The sequence below is a fragment of the Xyrauchen texanus genome, chromosome 4, assembly GCF_025860055.1.
Source record: "Xyrauchen texanus isolate HMW12.3.18 chromosome 4, RBS_HiC_50CHRs, whole genome shotgun sequence".
Classification (NCBI taxonomy): domain Eukaryota; kingdom Metazoa; phylum Chordata; class Actinopteri; order Cypriniformes; family Catostomidae; genus Xyrauchen; species Xyrauchen texanus.
The window spans coordinates 12,815,797-12,835,554 of NC_068279.1; the positions used below are offsets into that span (position 1 = coordinate 12,815,797).

A 19,758-nucleotide genomic window follows, 5' to 3' on the forward strand; every position below is an offset into this window, starting at 1 on the left:
TCTCTACGTAAAATGCTTTGAGTGTAGTGTCAGAAAAGCGCTATAAGTGTTAAATGCTCACTGTCATATTTTCTGTTGTTTTTGGTCTTGTCTTTTATGTTGTAATTCTTGTTTAGTTCCTGTTCCCTGTTAATTTTTGTAGCCCTTTTGTAGTTTCATTTTATGATTGGTTTTCCCTTGATTGTTTCCCCAGGTGTTTCTTGTTTTCCCTTGTGTATTTAAGCCCTTGTTTCCACTGGTTAGTTTGTCAGTATTTGCATGTATTGTTGGATGCTCTGTGCCTGGTTCCCTCTGTATTGTTTTCATTATATTCTGAGTTTGTTTCTTTAATCCTTTGTAAATAAAGCTGTGTTTAGATCCTCATTCTTCGCCTGCCTTGTCACAGAAAGACTGACTTAAGATGGATATGGCAGCTGTCAGAATTCTCCTCCTAAAGCAAGGGGGCCATCCAGTTGAGGATCACGTCCATGAGTTTTTAGAGCTGGTGAATTTAGTGCACAATCCAGACTACTCTTCGGTGGTTTTCTTCAGGGTGGGTCTCAGTAGTGCACTAAAGGAGCTATTGCCTCCAGCGCATCCTCACTGGATGCTCCTTGAGTTCTTGGAGGAGGCTCTGCAAGTTAGTGCTCACCTTTCCCTGTGGGTGAGGAGGAAGAGGGCTTTAAATTTCTTCCCACAGTGATTGCCCCCCAGGCTTCCATAGCTCGTCACTCCACGACTGCCATGGCCAACGAGCCAACGCCCACGCCTCCAAGGTCTCCTGCCCCTGCCTCGGCCCTACGGCCACCTCCCAGGCCTCTTGACCTTGCCTCAGCCTTGCGGCCACCTCCCAGGCCTCCTGACCCAGTCTCGGTCCTGCGTCCGCCTCCTAGGGCGCCTGACCCGTTCCCTGTCCTACGGCTGCACTCTGGGCCTCCTAGCCCTGTCTCGGTCCTGCGGCCGCCTCCCAGACCTCCTGACCCGGTCCTCAACTTGAGGTGGTCTCCTGGCCGTCCTCCAGATCTGCTCAGGTCTCCTTGGTCTCCTGGTCTCTTGTTTTCCCTTGTGTAATTAAGCCCTTGTTTCTCCTGGTTAGTTCGTCAGTCTTTGCATGTATTGTTGGATGCTTTGTGCCTGGTTCCCTCTGTTTTGTTTTTCATTATATTCTGAGTTAGTTTGTTTATTCTTTTGTAAATAAAGCTGTGTTTAGATCCTCATTCTACACCTGCCTTGTCACACATTCATTCAAAATATGTAAATAAGAGTGTTGTTTATCTTCATCAAAGCAAGTAATATTTCAGTTTTAAATGTTTAATCATAAAACATAATATCAACATGACAATATCACGTTATGATTCCAGCTCTGAATTTCTCCTGCTGGAAGAGCAGCGCCGAAACACCACTGATGTAAAGTGTTCTTCCCCAAATTGCTTGTAACTATAAGTTTCAACCACAGATGTCGCTAGACAGCACAAAGTTCAGTAGTGCAGCTTTAATTGTAATTTCCCTCACCTGAGAATGTTGTTGTTGTACTTATTGTAACTGGCCATAGATATCATAGAACCAAAGGAGATTCCAATGGAGTTAAAGATTTGAGCAGCAGCGTTGACCCAAACCTGAAAGGTCAGATATACCGTGTTCATCTCAATCAAACATCCGCAAGCACAGCAGTTTGTTTGTATCCCTTAACCATATTTGTTACCACATACATCTAAGGCATTACCTTTTATATCAACATTACATCACACTTGCTTTATTGTGTATTTTTACATGAAGCATTGTTTTTCATAGATCAGTTAGTGCTAAGGTTCTAGTTTGAACAAGTACCAATTAAACATGAAAAAACGCCACAATTTCAGCAACAATGTTGTTTTTCCAGTGCAGTCTGCAACTGAGTTCCACAATGGAACAGCAGTGTCTGGTAATGATATGTTATGGTAGAGTTTAAGCTGTAATAAATCCTTAACTTGCGGTTACATGTTTGTTTTTTAAACCACTTGACTTGAGTATAACTTGTCTAATGAGTCCAAAATAGACTAAACTAAAACAACAACAGATTATCTCACCTGGACTTCCAAGAGCTTGCTCCAGTTTGGCATGAGGAAGAAGAGGATGCCATCTTTAGCTCCAGGCAGCTGGACATTATTGATCAGCAATGCAAATAGTATGAAATAAGGGAACGTAGCAGTGAAGTAGACAACCTAAGGACAGAGTTAAGAGGAATATATATGAGTGAGAATTTACCTATATGACAAAAAAAAATTGTATGACCATCAGTTTCTTTAACAACTGCGTTGCAATTCAATGAGGTTAAATGTGTTAAAAGGTTTAAAAGTGTGTTAAATATGGTTACTATTACATTTAACATACTCAACCATTTTAAATAAACAAATAATCATTTATATTTTGTTATAAAATGTCTAACTAGCTATAATATGTACTGTAATACCACTATGGTGTTCCATACTAAAGGTTAGTCTAAACACATTTAATCTATACAGTGGTGGTGTTGCCTCTAAACTCAGACCTTTCCGGTAGATTTGACTCCTTTAAAGATACAGAAATAAACAATGGACCAGGCCAGCACCAGAAGGCCAAACAGTTCCCAGCGAATCCCTCCAGCGTGCTCAATCCCCGTTGTCATGTCTAGCACCTTACGACTGAAAAAGACACAATGATGTTCTGATTTCACAAAGCATGATCACATTTGGTCCTGATGATAAAAATAATCATTCTCATTTTGTACTACAGTAATTGTGTAACTCTCGCTCTCAGTTTGAAGATTCATGGAACATAAATCAGAAAGTGCTAGATAAATAATGACTTCACAACTCTGAAAAGTTTCCGAATGGATAAATAGTTCACAAGCATATTCAAAGGTTAACTTCATTTTCAAATATTTCAAAAGAAAAGGTGAATTGTGCTTGGCAGTGCAAAATTGCGGCCACATTGTTTGGAATCTGTGAGTGGTTTTTAGCATTCTGCTATGAGGTTGCTAGGTTGTTATGGATTGTTGCTAGGTGGTTTCTTCATGGCCCAAGTTAAATGAGTCCACTCTTCAGTCTCTATGATAGTTTGGTCTCTCAATAAATGTAGATCTATGGGATTTTTCACCCATTTTATTGTCCAGGTGAAAACTAATTGTGATTGCTTAAGAAAGTAATGAAGCCACATGATTTGAGGTTCAAGTCAAACACTCTCACCAAATAGTATAACAAAAAAATTCAGTCTGCCACTCACTCGAAGAACTGTTGACTCGCTGATTGCAGATCTGTGGCATTGCCAGGGAAACCAGTGGAACAGTTGCCAGCTGCGTTCCATGTGTTGTTGCAGGATTGCCATGGCAATGAGGGGCTGAAGGAGTTAAACAGGTAGTAAAGGGCCCAGGTCATGAGCACATTGTAGTAGGTGCAGAGCACGTAAGAAATTACCACTGTAGCAAATCCCACACCTGAGGACAGACAAAAGAAGAGTCAGAGACCAGGTGACGCCTTTGTTTCCAGCCAGCTTCTCCAAGTCTCCAAGACTCATATTGGAACAGCACCTAGGGCTCTTCAGAGGCTCTGAAATGTTTAGTTTTTGTTTCGAAAATAAATAAATAAAAAATGCTGACCTCCAGAAGTACCTTTTAAGGTTAAGTTACAAGTTACACAAGAACGACATAGCAAATCTCTGGGACAGACGTTTCCATTTGAATCTAAGTCAAGTCATATTGAGAAGGCATTATTTGAGAACATTTCAAAACAAAAGTTAAGAAAAACAAAACAAGCCTTTTCAGTTTCTCAGGATTCTATGGTTATCCTTTTAATGAATATTTTGCTTATTGTTGGACAAGGGCTTTACATTGCTGCATACACCTAATGCTTGAGGTTCTGAGAAATGTCAATTGAAAAGTCTATTTTTTCCCCAGTAGTTTATACTGGTGAATCAGTTAAGGCTGTAAAATCTATGCTAACGCTTAGATACATAACATACTGTAGCCAAACTCAAATATTAACGACTCCCAAGATTTAAGTTCAAAAGCTCTCTGGCATTAACATTATTAACAAGCTTCAAATTGATTTGCCCAGAGAAATGTTTGGTTGCTCAGAGGTTACTCTTTCATAGCTCAGGAGACTTAATGACGTTCTCTGTCATGTGTCAATTAAGTTTCAACTTGGTCTCAGATGTTTCTCCAACAATTCCTTATAGGAGAAAAGAAATGGAAACAAATAAGACAATTGTTGTCCTACAGTAAGAGTATTGAGCTATATAAACTATGAACGTGATTTGGTATTGGACCAATTTGATGAGAAATTATCGAATTCAATTTGAGATCTCTGACTTTTGATTGTGGACTTTGGTATCTCAGAAAATCCTACACAATCTGTAACATTGTTAAGGTTTCTTCTGAAACTCTAGAGAATTTACATGTGAGATTAATGTGAGGAGAAAAATCTGAGAAATCTGAGATATTAAGGAGATCTTGTTTGTAATTATTCTGATTTCCCAAGGGTTGTTCCCTGACGTTTGCTTACATGCGATTTTGGAATTACAACCTTGGATACTAAATGTCCCCAATGGTTCCAAAAGTCTAAATCTTCCCACTTAAAATCTCATGATTCAAATTGCTTTTACAATATTACACTATTGTGTAACTGCTATTACACATCGGCACTTCTATATTTCCACAATTTCAAGTTTTAAAAGCATTTCTCAAAAACAAGAAGAAGCAGGACTGTAAGTAAATCACATGGCATGCTTTACTTTACAAAGGAGTTCAATAGTTAGGGGTAAACATAATACAAATCCTTAGTGCCGATATCAATGGCATTCTGATATAATAAGAACTTTAGAAAAGAGTTGCTTACAGCAATCTAGATTTTGTTTAACTTTCATGCTGTAATCAGGATTGAAAGTGATCTCATAGAAGCCTGGGGTGCAGCAGAATTTGAATTAGAGACTGAAAATGTTTAAGAATTACATTTCTCATAAGAAACATGAAGCATGCTTCAACAACCTGTTTAGTCACCAGGGTAGATTAAATAACTGCCATTATAAATTCTGTATAAAGAAGCTTATATTAGGGTAAAGGATTTTTCCAATGATTAACTCAGTTAATGCAATTAACAGTTTTAATTCAGTTAAAAGAAATACACACTATAAGAAAAAAGTTTAAACACACAATCTATATTATAAATATTTTCTAAATTTTAGAAAAAATATTCAAGCATCAAAATTATGAAATAACATAAACTGGAGAATGGGAATTATGTAGTGACCAATAAAATAATAAATGTATCAAAATATCTTATATAGTATTTTCTTAAAAGTAGCCACCCTTTGCCTAGATTACAGCTCTTCACACTCTCTAACCAAATTCATGAGGTGCAACATGGAATGCTTTTCAACAGTATTTTAGAGAAACAGAACAAAACTTTTTTTGTAATTTAGTTTAGTAAATAACTTCATATGTAGCAACAATTTATATTTGCATACAAAACTAATTTAAAGCACTCAAGTATGTGCCTTTATATCAAAAGGTCTTTTCGATCATCATGAGAAACATAAATTCAGAAATTAATTCAAGTGTGTCCAAACTTTTGACTGGTTGTGTATAATTAAGCCAGCATATATATCATCTACAATAGTTTAGTGTCTTCAGTGACCCTGGACCTCATTCAACCCCCTGTACCTGATTTATTTTTTGGAGTTGTGCCCAAGCCTCTTTAGAATTCCCCAATCTATCTCTGATAGATCTATCTCTAAAAATGACAAAGAAAATGTAAATAAATAATAATTATTATTTATTTACAAACAAATATATAAACTGGTGACCCAGTTTTAGTACCTTGTCACCTAAATCATCTTGGCAGGAAACAAGGCAAAAATCTTTATTTTGGCTTTGCCATGTTTGGATGCTTGCTTTAAGTCCTTGGATTAGCTATCATCACTTGATTTGTGCATTTTCCCACCATCTAAATGGAATGTTCATTAGTTGTTCCAGGCCTGATTAACTTGTCTGAAAACAGGAATGTTGTTGTTGGCATGTTTTTGGTGCCTCTATGATCACCTAGATTTCACCAAAGCATGCTGGTTTCCTGAACTAAAGCCTAATAGATCCCACTGCTTTAACTATACAAACCACTGTGGGCTTATTGGTTTAAAGCTGGATGTTCTATTATAAATCCCAGTAAATCCACCATGGTGAAATTAACTACAAGTTTATATTTGTAAACTTTTAGTACATTAGAACCGTATGTGTATTTTGCCAAATGTGACATTTCTGCAAGTGTAAGATTAATAATTATCATACAAAAGCAATCTTAAAATCAATGTTAAAGTTACTTAAAATTCTGTATTCATTTCTATTAATTTATATTACACGGTAGGAACAAGACTGTTTTAAAACATGTTTAATCCTAAAAATACCATCACATCATTACTGGGGAAAACATTCTTTTTCAGAGGTCAAGGAGCAAATGTCCTTAAAACCATGTTATTTTTATTCTTTTGGGCATAAGCATTGCATTATGGATTCATAACAGCTCTTTGGCTTTAACTAGATCAGCCACAGTGGATATGCAACTGCATAATAAACTCTGTATTATTAGTATTATTAGAATTGTTAGAGTTTGAACCGCCAGGAAGCAATAAAACCACAAGACCTTATCTGAGTGCAATTAATATTTGTCTGTTGCATTAAATAAACATTTATGGAAATGTTTTGTTTGCTTGACAAACAGTCCAGCTATCTTTGAAAGGCATTATAAATCAGAAAGCGACATTCCGATGATAGTTTTTTGCTCTTTCATTTCAAATCCAGTCTTTAAACAAGATTTCCTTTTCGTGATTTTGATTTCATCAGTTTTCTTAACAATATAAGAACTTGCAATATTTTACCTTCTCCTATGTACCACTAACAGCAGCCATTTTCACCTTGGGTTACCCTGTTAATTCATTCAACCCATGTCACCATAAACCTCTCTTTTTAAGATAGAACTCAGTAGAAGCCGATTATCCCAGAGACAGAAAACTATGGCAATAATTGTGTCAATATAGATTCTGTGAGGTTATTTTCCCTTCTCTGTAGTCATTTTTTGAACTGGAGACATTATGAAACAATATGACACTTAATTTTGATCATAGCAAATTGCACCTCATTAGAAAAAAGCCCCAGTTAGATAACCAAGTCACTGAAAAGCCCATTACTTACTTTTGTTGAGGGATCGTCAGAAATAACACAAAGAACGCGACATAAGCATGTACATTTCAATTAAAAGAATATACAGAGAGAACTACCTGCTTTAGTCCCTCTGCTAGCAAGGAGCCGTAATCGGCTGAAATGAGCGTTATATCAAGGGACGGACCCAAAAGATTTGACCGGGTAGACTATCTCTGTCTTTGAGGAGATAAAAAAAACTATGGAGAGAAGTCTTTAGTTAGCAGGTGAAAGAGTATGTCAATTCAAAAAGGAAAGAAAACCCTATGAGAATCTGATGACCGTTGATGGCTGAACTCCATTGAGGTAACATTTGCTTTGTCACAAACTGTCTATATCTTTTGGTTGACAATGTTTTAAACACATACATGTTGCTACTCCATCTGTAATGTACAACTTGTATATTTATTTACCCTGAAAAACTATTTAGTTTGGATTTAAAAAATTATAGAAATGATTCTTTGTTAAGTCATTAGATTCTACATAGCACAAACAGATAATTTGAACATTCAGTTAGCCAATTAACTTTCGTATTAATTAACTATACTAACTTTTCATATTCACTATAACACCCCAAATTTATTCAGAGGGTTGTCATGACTGAATTACATTTCTGATACAGCCTCATCATCAAAGCAGTACGAGTAACTGTTGTTAAGTTTAAATAAGGCTTGTAAATAAAGTGCTGACTTTATTTCAATACTTTAAGCTGCATGAAAATAAATCATGTCCTATTCAAAAAACAAAACACAACTATATACTAGACAACCGATATATCTGATTTACCAATTAATCTGGGCCGATATTTGAGTTTTTAATTGTCGGCTATCGGAACAATTCAACACCAATAGATAGTTTCCAATGGTTCCTTTTAGTTAAAATTTTCTGTGGCAGGTTCTACACTATAGCGGCGCCCTCTAGAGGTTAAATAAAAATAATCGCAGACTCTGTGTGGAGTTTGTTATACAACATGACAAGGCTATGCAGAGAGACAGACGCTTCAGAAGCAGATTTCAAACAACGACAGAGAAAATCGACAGAGAAAATATTGTATAAAAGGTATTTATACAATACACGTTATTATTATTGTCATGGAGAGGTCACATTGATATATAATATACACAATGCCATTCATAAATTACATTTAAAAAGACAAAATTGGAGATTCATTAAATTCAGATGGCAAAAGCTTGGGAAGTGATACTTACTAAAGTTCAGCACTATTTTACACTGAGTGAAAAGTTTTCAGTCATGTTATAGATTAAAAATAATATCGGGCGTTTAATCGACTGTCGGCCTGTTCCCCACCTTATTTATCGCTATCTGCAAAACCCACATTTGGTCGACCTCTACTATATAATTCAACATAATTCATTTTTGTAATGAAATTGTCTTAAGGAGCTTCAAAGTGCCAAAAAAAGGCTTAGATTTGAGAATAGTTTTTCTGTATTATAAGTAACAATACTTCATCTCTTAAAACTGAGTATTGACGCTGAAAACCAACCCTGGAGTCACGAGTTCGAGTCCAGGGCATGCTGAGTGACTCCAGCCAGGCCTCCTAAGCAACCAAATTGGCCCGGTAGCTAGGGAGGCTAGAGTCACATGGGGTAACCTCCTTGTGGTTCTCGCTCCCAATGGGGTGCGTGGTAAGTTGTGCGTGGATCGCAGAGAGAAGCAGGAGCCTCCACATGCAATGAGTCACCACATTGTTATGCACAGCGCGCCACGTGATAAGATGCCCGGATTGACTGTCTCAGAAGCGGAGGCAACTGAGACTTGTCCTCCGCCACCCAGATTGAGGTGAGTAACCGTGCCACCATGAGGACCTACTAAGTAGTGGGAATTGGAAATTGGGGAAAAATGGGAAATTTTATAAAAAATTAAAACTGAACGGGGTTCTAGAAGGCATCTTGTTGTTTCTGCACACTAAATGGTTCAAATTTCCTGAAATGTGAGAGTTTAAAATGGCTGATTAAAGGTTGATTCAGGCACAGAACACTGATTGGTGATCAGGTTGAACACAAGAGATCAGCCATCACCAGATCATCAGGGATCAAGTGGCATAGTGACCACACATTTTAAAGGGAGAAAAGTTAAACAAAAGTGAAGATGAGAAGGTGAGCTTTGCACTCAGTATCCATATTTGAACTACTTTGTACATGCAAAGACAAGTTGCTTCACTTAAAATTATTTGGATCTTGAAAACATAGCCCAGCAAAATGGTTACAATGCAGTGTGATGCCACAAAGGAAATAGGAATTGAATACTATTGCGCAATATAAAAAAATACCAATTACTTACAGCATTTGAATAAAGTAGTTTGGTTATTCCTTTAGAACCCTGTTCAATTCCTATATTTGCAATGTGGCAAACAACAGCAGTTGTAGCATGGATGGCAACCATGAGTAAGAGTAAGAAAACCACCAAAAACGAACGAGGTACACAACATTAAGCAAACAAACTGATTTGTGCACCTTATCACTTTGTTTGCTTTTTCAGTTGTAGTGTACCTTGTTTGTTGTGTACCTCAGGCAAAGCCATCCAAAGTTTATAGGAATATTTTTCATTACTGTGTCTTTTAATTTCTTCTCTTAATTTCCTTTAATTGTTTTGATGCCAAATTACCACTGAATAGGCTTGAACATTGTGCATGTATTTATTTATTTAGAAGATGCTATTATCCAAAGTGGTTTACAAATGAGAATAATACAAGCAAGTTAATCATACTTACAAATAAAGTTACTAATATTTTGCTGGACTGTGTTTGGATGGTATAATTAAACAGTGGAAATGAAGGTGATTAAGGCAAACGGACCACTCACCTTTGAAGAGGGGACATATTTTAGCCAGAGCATGGACTGGCCCCAATCGAGTGTACTGCCCGATGGTGAACTCCATGAAGAGAAGGGGGATGCCACAAAGTAACAACATGATAAAGTAGGGAATCAAAAAAGCACCTGAAACATGAGAGTAGAAAACATGTATTACATGATTAGATATTCTCTAAAATTGCCATTGTTTCCCAAATGGCCTGACAAAGACATAATATAATTTGTAATACAGTCATTTTGTTTCACTTTTATGGTCACAAACATCTTTATAAATTTGAAAGGGATCCATCAATGGGATGTTAACACAGTCAAATTGTCATCTAATTCCATTGTCCAGCCCTTAATTTGACCTTTTGCTGAGTCATTGTGAGAGTGCAGAAACATTTTCTTGCAACCACTGTTAATGCAAATTTTCAATGAGAAGAGGAAATGTCTTTTAAGAGGGCAAGATGATTTATTCACATGCTCTTGAGAGAAAAAAAAAAAAAAAAACATGGACATGGACATTTCAAAGATTTAGACATTTCAGAATGTCCAGTACATTCAAAATAATATAGAACATAAACAAGAAAGAATCTGAGGTCCTGAATGGTGCTTCTGTCTATGAAAGTACAGGTGCAAAACACAAACGTTACACCTGGACAATACAGACATTCACTTTTGAAACCAGAAACAACAAGACACATGATTATCTGCTGTGAACTTTGTGACAATGTCCTGTTATGTTTGTTCTTCAAAATCTCACAGACCTCTTCATACAGACACTGGAATTTGTCACCGATGGGGCAGTGAGTGCAGCTGTGCTATCTCAAAGTTCTTATTCATTTCAAATAATTTTTACACACCTAACTTGCACATTTTTCTATGATTTTAGCATAAATACTGTAGCCTATATGGCATTGTGCCAACCCAATAAGTAAACTTTATGGTCAATAAATATTAGAGGACACAGCGACCCATATATTCTGACCTACTTCTGCATTTAAGTCTATATATGATTAACGAAGAGGAAAAACTGTCAAAGGGCAACACCAACAACCAGGCGGAATTACAGCATTGCAGAGATGAAAAACATCTGGCAGTAGAAACAATAGGCACATCCAAATGGCAAAAGAATCTGTTACATACCCTTAGTTACACAACTACAACACATTTAGCTTAAAAAAAAAAAGTTATTTAAAAGCATTTCTCTGGCATAAAGACATATTTATTAGATGTAATTCATTGTGTCTAAAAATGATGTACAATATAATACAATTGTAATTTTACAACTTTGATTTGGATTCAACAAAGTTGCTAAAAAGTTTTCAAAAGCAGCTGAAGGTAGTTCTAGTAGAATATATATATATATATATATATACGCTAAAGACATTACCAACAAATATATTACTAATTATGCCAGAATGTCAATTTGCATCATATGCCGCACTAGCACAGCCACCGACTTAAGGTGTTATTTATTAAACTTTCTTATATATTGCTGTGCTGCACATATTACTGAAACTTGGATTTGTGACTCTGCAATGTGTTTGGTCGCACCTTTCTTTTGGTCAGACCATTGGATTAAACCCTGTGAAACACATAACCCTACACATTTGATTACTGTAATACACTCAGCACATGGCAGCTTATAAAATACACATTCCTTCATTGTGTTTCTGTTCTGGGGATAGCTTGTTACAGACATTATAGAGGACTATAACTTCAAGAAAGATTTTGTTCTCACCTGAACTTTATCAACCCTGTGTAACATAACCTGGAGGGTAATGTTACTTGGGTGTTAACAACCATGAAAAACAAAATAATTATCTTTAAAACTTTAAATGTGAGGTTGGAATTCAAACATTCTCAGTTTTCCCATCAATTATAACTTATGACTTGAAATAGCTGAACCATCCTAATTATCAAGTTCCATTTTTCTTAATTTCAGGCTGCTTGTGCTATATAATCATCTAATGAAATTTCACTAAGGAACAGAGGCACATAGAAAGAACAAAACATTCACACTATCTTCTAATAAACAAAGAGGAACATTATGACCTTAGATTTGAGACATTTGCAGCCATAACAGTGATAGACCATCAACCTCGAAAAAAATCCTTGCTTACGATTTATGTATGCCTGTGTGCTGTGGTTGACCATAATTTATTAGTGTTTTGCATTCAAAGTGTAACTGACAGTGATAACGTCATTGTAACACTTGCATACTGTCTTGGGATTGGTCTTTATTTTATTAATTTGCATAGTGTATTGTGATTAGTCTTGTCTTCCTTGCATATATTTCACCTTGGCAATCCACAGTGACTGTGTTGTTAATTCATAGCCAACTGAAAATAAGGCAGATGCTCAGTTTCAAGACAACTGCACTGATGCAGCATTTAATTACTACTCTTAAAACCAAATCCTAAAACCTACAACTTTAAATTAACCCTATTATTTTGCTTCAAAAGCACTGGTATTTCCTTCAGGAGATCCTTTAGATCATTTGAAAGAAAACCATAAAAATGTATTATGATTTTACAGTGTTATGATTTTTCAATAACTATGGTCTTTTGAGCAGTTACTGTGGTTTCAATGGTACATTTTGCAAGTGGCAATGATAAGCTAACTAAATGAAACTAACTAAACTGACTATTAACTAACCAAATAAATAAATAAATCACTGAAACACACTGAAGACTTGAACTGTTTGAAGAAGAAACTATTAGTGTATTATGATTTGAAAATCATAACATTTGTAAGGAGTAGTAAATAAGTTCACCCAAAAATGTATATTCTCTCATCATTTGCGCACCCTCATACCATCCCAGATGAGTACGATTTTTTTTCTTCTGCTGAACACAAAGATTTTTAGAAGAATAGTTCAGCTCTGGAGGTCCTCACATTGCAAGTGAATGGGTGCCTAATTTTTAAAGCTCCAAAATGCAGTATAAAAGTAATCCATACGACTCCAGCGGTTGAATATATCTTCAGAAGTGATATGATAGGTGTAGGTGAGAAACAGGTCAATATTTAAGTCCTTTTTTACTATAAATTCTCCTCCCTGCCCAGTCAGTGGCGATATGCACAAAGAATATGAATCACAAAATCCAAAGAAGAATGTGAAAATGGAGATTCATAGTAAAAAGTAAATATTGATCTATGTCTCACCCACACCTATCATTTCACTTCATAAGACATGGGTTTAATAACTGGAGTCGTATGGATAATTTTTAAGCTGCCTTTATGTACTTTTGGTGCTTCAAACTTTTGGTAGTACCCATTCACTTGCATTGTGAGGACCTAGAGATGCAAAAAAAATTAAAAAAATCTTTGCTTGTGTTCAGCTGAAGAAAGAAAGTCATACACCTCTGGGATGCCATGAGGGTGAGTGAATGAGAGAATTTAGATTTTTGGGTGAACTATCCATTTAACACAATTCTTTTGTTGAATCAAAAGCACTGGAATTTCCTTCAGAAAATGCTAATCTAGGTTTAAGCATTTAAGATCAATTTCAAAAACTTTTAAGGAGTCGTGTAACCCAGAGGATAAAAAACAGGGTTGGTGACCCAAAGGTTGTAAAAACAAGGCATCTAATAATATGTTGTTCCATGAAGGACTGCTCCTGCTGTAAGTCACATTCGATAAAAGTATAAAATTAACAAATTAATCCAGTTTTTTCCCCTAGTTTTCTTCAAGAAAACAAAAACAGGTACGTATAAAACTATGAAAACATGGTGTTGCAAACCAAAGTCATTGACTATATGGTCTTTTGGGCGAAAAAGTATTGTGGTGAATTTTGCAAGAGCAAGAGATAGTAGCCTAATAACCACAAAGTAAATAAACAAACACATATACCCATACAGGCAATACATTTAACTGGTTTCTCATTATATATACACTACTGGTCAAAAGTTTTGAAACACTTGACTGAAATGTTTCTCATGATCTTAAAAACCTTTTGATCTGAAGGCGTATGCTTAAATGTTTTAAATGAGTTTTGTAGACAAAGGGGCAGCGGCGTCCTCGGCAGCCTGTCTTCCCACGCCCGCGGCGAGTTAGAGGGGAAGGCACTCCCGCCGCGACGTGTGCAGTTCTCCCACGGCGACTCATCTAATCGGGCCGGGGGTCCTAGGAGCGGGTCCGGCGGCGGCGCGGCGCAGCACATCACCTCGTCCGACCATAGTTCGAATTACAGGGGGTACTGGGGGGTACTATACCCCCCAATGAAGACCCAGTACCCCCCAAAGGGACAGAAATATCAGTATTGGGGGGGTCAGATAATTTTTCTGATATTGTGAAAAAATATATTTACGGTTACAATATAAGTCAACTCCTATTTTCACTGTAGGAACATTTTAATGTAAAGCGATTTCAGACACCCCTATAGTGGACCGTACCATTTTTAACCACCGTGGCGGCTAGAAGCATTGGAGATAGAGAACGGTTTGCTGCTGACGTGCATGGATAATTATAAGTTGCTAGCTGACGTCTAGCTTGTTGATTTTACAACCTTCATTTATTAACGTGTTTTGTTCTTTCATAGCTCATGTCACGTCTTCATACATTGAATTACCGGCTACTTACCTGTAGGGATGGGACGATTACCGGTTTCACTATAAACCACTATAAAATGTATTGACTACATATGGTTACACGTTGGCCTTGTTGACATGCCCTGCTTTTAACCTTTAGTGACACATCTTACTGGAAACAACAACAGTTTACTTTGCTCACCCAACAACAAAACGAGTCATCGCCCATATTTCTGCTTGCATCATCTGATTGTGGAGAACTATGTTGTGGTTTTCTCTCTTCAGGTATGTTTCCACTCAAAAAAAATTCTCTTGACCTTTTTATGCTCAAAGCGCACATAACAAAACAGTTGGAATGTAAGGGCTGGCATATTGAGGTAAACTCATAACAATGTTACCATGAATAAGACCCTCGGTCATTGTCCATATTAAAACAGAACATGTAAAGAATAACCTCCATGTGTTGACTGAGCAAATATAAATGTCCTTAAAGGAATAGTTCACCCAAAAATTACAATTCTCACATCATTTACTCACTCACTTTGAAGGAAAATCTTCATTTGAGCTCAACAGAAGAAAGTCATGTACATGCACAGCTCTGTAGGTCCATACAATGCAAATGAATTGGTACCAAAAAGTTGAAGCTCAATAAAGCAAAAAAGGTAGCATAATAGTAATCCATACGATATGAAAGGTGTACGTGAGAAACAGATCAATATTGCAGTTGCTTTTTACTATAAATATCCTCCCTGGCCAGTAGGTGGCGTTATGCATGAAGAATTTGAATCGGCAAAAACAAAAGAAGAAAAAAGTGAAAGTGGAGATTTATAGTAAAAAAGGACTTAAATGTTGATCTGTCTCTCACCCACACCTATTATATAACTTTTTTTTATCCCTTTTTCTACCAATTTGGAATACCCAGTTCCCACTACTTAGTAGGTCCTCGTGGTGGCGAGGCTACTCACCTCAATCCGTGAGGCGCATGACACCACGGAGACTCACAGCATGTGGAGGCTCATGCTATTCTCCGCGATCCATGCACAATTTACCACTCGCCCCAAAAGAGTGAGAACCACTAATCGTGACCACGAGGAGATTACCCCATGTGGCTGTACCCTCCCTAGCAACCGGACCAATTTGGTTGCTTAAGAAACCTGGCTGGAAGGAGCAGTACCCCCCAATTATGGTGGGGTAATTCGCACTCTGCGTCCGACCCTTCCCAGCTCTGGTCCTGCGAGGATGCCAGTGTGTGTGTGTGCACACATGGAGATTTGAAACCGGCTCCGCGAGAAGTGCGCTCTACACTATACTACAGCAGCAATGAAGCATTATTCACAGCAGGTGTGCTTCATTCACCGCTGTCAAACAGAGGCTTATTAATTATGCACATCTTCTCGCTCTCCTTCCAAACCCCCCTCGTGTACCTGGCTGAAGGACGGCCCTAAGAGGCGAGGCGACGATGACAAGCCGGAAGGACAGATCATTCTGCCACAATATTTATATATTATATATATTCTCGTCGAATCAGATTAGAAGACCGGAACTAACAGTTGTATTTATGTATGTATGTATGTATGTATGTATGTATACATATATATACACACAACTGTTAGTTCCGGTCTTCTAATCTGATTCGACGAGAGATGTTCCATGAGCACTGATGGTCTGACACCATCAGCACTCCGATGCTTCACTGTGTGTGTGTGTGTGTATCACTCCGTTTGTGTTCCTTTCATTCTAAATTAGAGCATTGCAGATCTGTAACCAGCAATGGTTTGTCTTTTCTTTTGTTTTGTTTTTTACATTAAATATGTTAGCCAGCAGGTGGTGGCAATAGATGATTTTTGTGCGTAATATGAGACTGTTAGGTGATGTGAAGTGAATCTGCATCAGCCGTTTACATACAACAGCTCTTCGTGATCGCTACTACACTTACTACTAAAGCTAGGAAATAGCTTCAAAGGGCTTTAAATTAACAACTTTAGCATTACGGCTCATCATAGCTGAGAGACACAACAGACTGATTAATTACAAAATAAGTGCTGTTTAAAATGACGGAGGACATTGCGGTTTCTATAGTGATCGACTCTTGCACACCATGCTGCGAAATAGGGAGAAATACCCTCACTTGGAAGCTATTTTTCCACTGAGAAAGCTGACCTTCAGAAAGCTGACAACATCTCTGCTTGGGTGAGGCATTGGGTGATCACACACGCTCCGTCTCTCTCTCTCTCTCTCTCTCTCTCTCTCACTCACACACACGCTCCATCCTTGTTTATCCAATAACTTGTTCGAAACAAGCTGTGATATTTCTGAAGTGACATTTTTTAATTACTAATGGAGTCTTAGACGCATCATTTGGTTCGAACAAGCAATGGCAGATTCTTGTTAGCTCCATGCAGTTTTTTATGACTGTAGGCTACTACATTTTTCATAATTTTTTTTTAAATGTACTTGTTCATTGAACTGTTGTATACAAATGTTGTAATTTGAATACAGCTACATTCAAAAAGTATTTTGATAACTGAAGAGATTACTTTGCATTTTTTGTTATTTATTTCATTTAATATTTAGTCCTTTCAGAACGAAAACATTTATACCTATAAATGATGTGATCCAAAGTGCAGTTGAAAAGTGGTGAAACACTTTCTTATGATACGAGCAGGCAGAGAAGTAAGTTTGGATTAGAAGAAATAGAAATACCTTGAGTAAATTGTCATCTTTATGCTAGGCTAAAATACTATTACTATCCATTTAACATGCACATGTTACCAGACACGATCATATTTTTTATCAAGAAAATTCACATTAGATCATAATTTCGTTTTTTCTAGTAAGACCTTTGATATTAGGGCAAAAAAAATATTCTTGCTAAGTTTTTTAAAAAAAATCCTTAAAACAAGATCTACATCTATCTATATAATTGGATTTATCCAATAATATTGTTTTTTCAGAGAATGTATTTTTAACATGTATTTTGTCTTACTGTACAGGCAGTTTTTATAATCAAAACAAGTGAAAAATCTACCAGTGCTGAAGAAGTAATCCAAAGTATTTTCGTTACTGACCTTGAGTAATCTAACGGAATACTTTGCATTCAAAGTAACCCTCCCAACCCTGCTTTGTATATATTACAGAAATGTTCCAAAAATCCTTCCTCTGTTTGAATGAGAAACATTAATGTAGGCCTATTATGATTTTACAGTGGTAAACAAATGTCCAGGTCTTTTGGGCGGAAATGTACCATGGTTAATTCTGTAGAGGGAGTACTATGGCAACCAAGTAGGAAATTCATGAGAGAAAAGAAGCAGTTTCGTAACTCACCTCCTCCGCTCCTGTAACACAGGTACGGAAAGCGCCACACGTTTCCCAGACCGACCGCATATCCGATGGAGGCGAGCACAAACTCCAAGCGCCGACCCCACGTCTCTCTCGGTTCCGCAGTCTGATCAACCATCGCTAACTGCATGGCTTCAGCGTTGCCGGGTGTCATCTGGCCAAGTTCTGCCTCCTCTTTTCCCTCTCCAACGTGCAATGCAAAATTACTAGATATGCTCGGGGTTCTGTTCTCGGCTCCAACTCCCATTATTACAAATGTTTAAATCGCAAGTAAAGCGTTTTAATCGCTGGGTTTCGTAAACAAGAAATGGTCGCTATTTCACACGAAATAAGACAAATATTGCCATCAATTCAAACTGAGACGAATTAAATTGGGAAAACTTGCTAAATGAATGTTTAATTGTTCAATTGTTGCAATTGTCTCGCTCTTGAAAGAATGTGCAGGTATATTGTCATGTGTAACTCAGCCTCACTCTAGATAACCTTCCCGTTCTATACTGTAGCCTATATAAAAAGTAAGTGTAGCATATGATACAATCCACCATTACAAAACAACGAGATACCGCATCGTAGTCTATATAACTGACACGAATACATAACACACCGAACGTTAATCTAGCCGCTTATATAGTGCAGTTACACAATTTTTTAAAACCAGTCCCCTTCAACTATAGTTTCCTGGGTTACATATAAGGATGTCACCATGCTGACCACCTTCAGGTCCGCCTCTTTAAGTGACGTCAGAATGCTGTGAAACCCCGTCGAGCACAGCGCAAGGTGGTTCTCTGCGTTTAATGCTCACGTGCTAATTAAAATGAAACATCACGCGCACGCACGTTTGCTCTATGGAACCTTTGTTACGAAATATTATACTGATAATGTACGAGGTTTTATTTGTTATAACGATTGCTTGAAGTCGCGAGGGAATCTCTGACTCCATTTGATTCCTGTTTTGAGGATAAACCGAATTATAGATTATTCGTTTATTATTATTATTTATTTATTTAACTCAAATGTATCTATTTGCATTTTTCTTCTTTTTTTAAGATTCTGCTCCTATAGGAAAGGTTCCTTACAATTCAAAAGTAGGCTATACGAATAAAAATGTCGGCTCAGCATGAGTTTGCAGAAATGAAAGGGCGGTGTTAGTGAGCAAATATGCTAACGGGGAAAAGGGAAGGTTCTTTTAGTAGTAGAACTATTCACAAGTGTTTATTTATTTCCATGCCATTTATTTATTAAGTGCAATGGTATTTACAGTATTAGGCTCGAATATGTTTACTTTCTTCTGTCCAGTCTAACATGTAGGCTACGCGACACAATTCCTACCACAAAACCACATACACGCTTTTATCATTATTCAGTTCGGCGGTTTAACAGTAATTTAGGATAGTGCTCACGGGACATCACGTAATCTCGAGACGATTGTCTTTTTTTGAGGGCGCATATTTCTTTTAGGTTTTAGACAACAACAGTTTAAGCTTATTCCACTCACATGTCTTCGTGTAAAACATATTTGGTCTGCTTATGCAATTTTAAAGACGTGGACAGACACAAGTTTATTATGTCATAAACATGCATACACTTTTTATTTAATCAGCCAAAATTATTTTGGAGCCTATACTAATTTATTTGTTGAAGGCCTATTTCATCAGTGCTTACTTGTTATTATGTGTTGAATGCTGATGTGCATATGTGTGACGTTAACAGTCAGTTTGCAATTAGTTAAATGGTTTTAAGTTCTTTTGTGTTGGTCTAAACATGAAAGGCGAATTAATTTTTTCATACTGGTTTGGCGTCAGCATCCTTTGAGCTGTTTCCACGCATTTTCATGATCATCCCAATTTGAGCAATTTCATTCTGACGTGCATCTGTGAAACCTGAAAAAACATTT

The 19,758-nt window shown here is 37.0% G+C and overlaps 1 protein-coding gene and 1 long non-coding RNA gene across 3 annotated transcripts in view; both read right to left on the reverse strand.

The window, feature by feature from the left end:
- Positions 1–18,525, reverse strand: part of si:ch211-225b11.1 (uncharacterized protein LOC561694 homolog) — a 35,651-nt gene extending 17,126 nt beyond the window's left edge. Inside the window, exons 1-6 of the mRNA XM_052119703.1 lie at positions 17,850–18,525; positions 10,003–10,137; positions 3,220–3,430; positions 2,507–2,639; positions 2,046–2,180; positions 1,492–1,595 (exon numbers count right to left, since the gene is read on the reverse strand). Coding sequence (XP_051975663.1) covers positions 1,492–1,595; positions 2,046–2,180; positions 2,507–2,639; positions 3,220–3,430; positions 10,003–10,137; positions 17,850–18,111 — 980 coding nt within the window. The 5' untranslated portion in view covers positions 18,112–18,525. The remainder of the gene's footprint in view (positions 1–1,491; positions 1,596–2,045; positions 2,181–2,506; positions 2,640–3,219; positions 3,431–10,002; positions 10,138–17,849) is intronic.
- The window catches only part of LOC127638347 (uncharacterized), a 91,264-nt gene that overhangs the window by 26,163 nt on the left and 45,343 nt on the right, over positions 1–19,758 (reverse strand). The gene's annotated exons all lie outside the window — the stretch shown is intronic.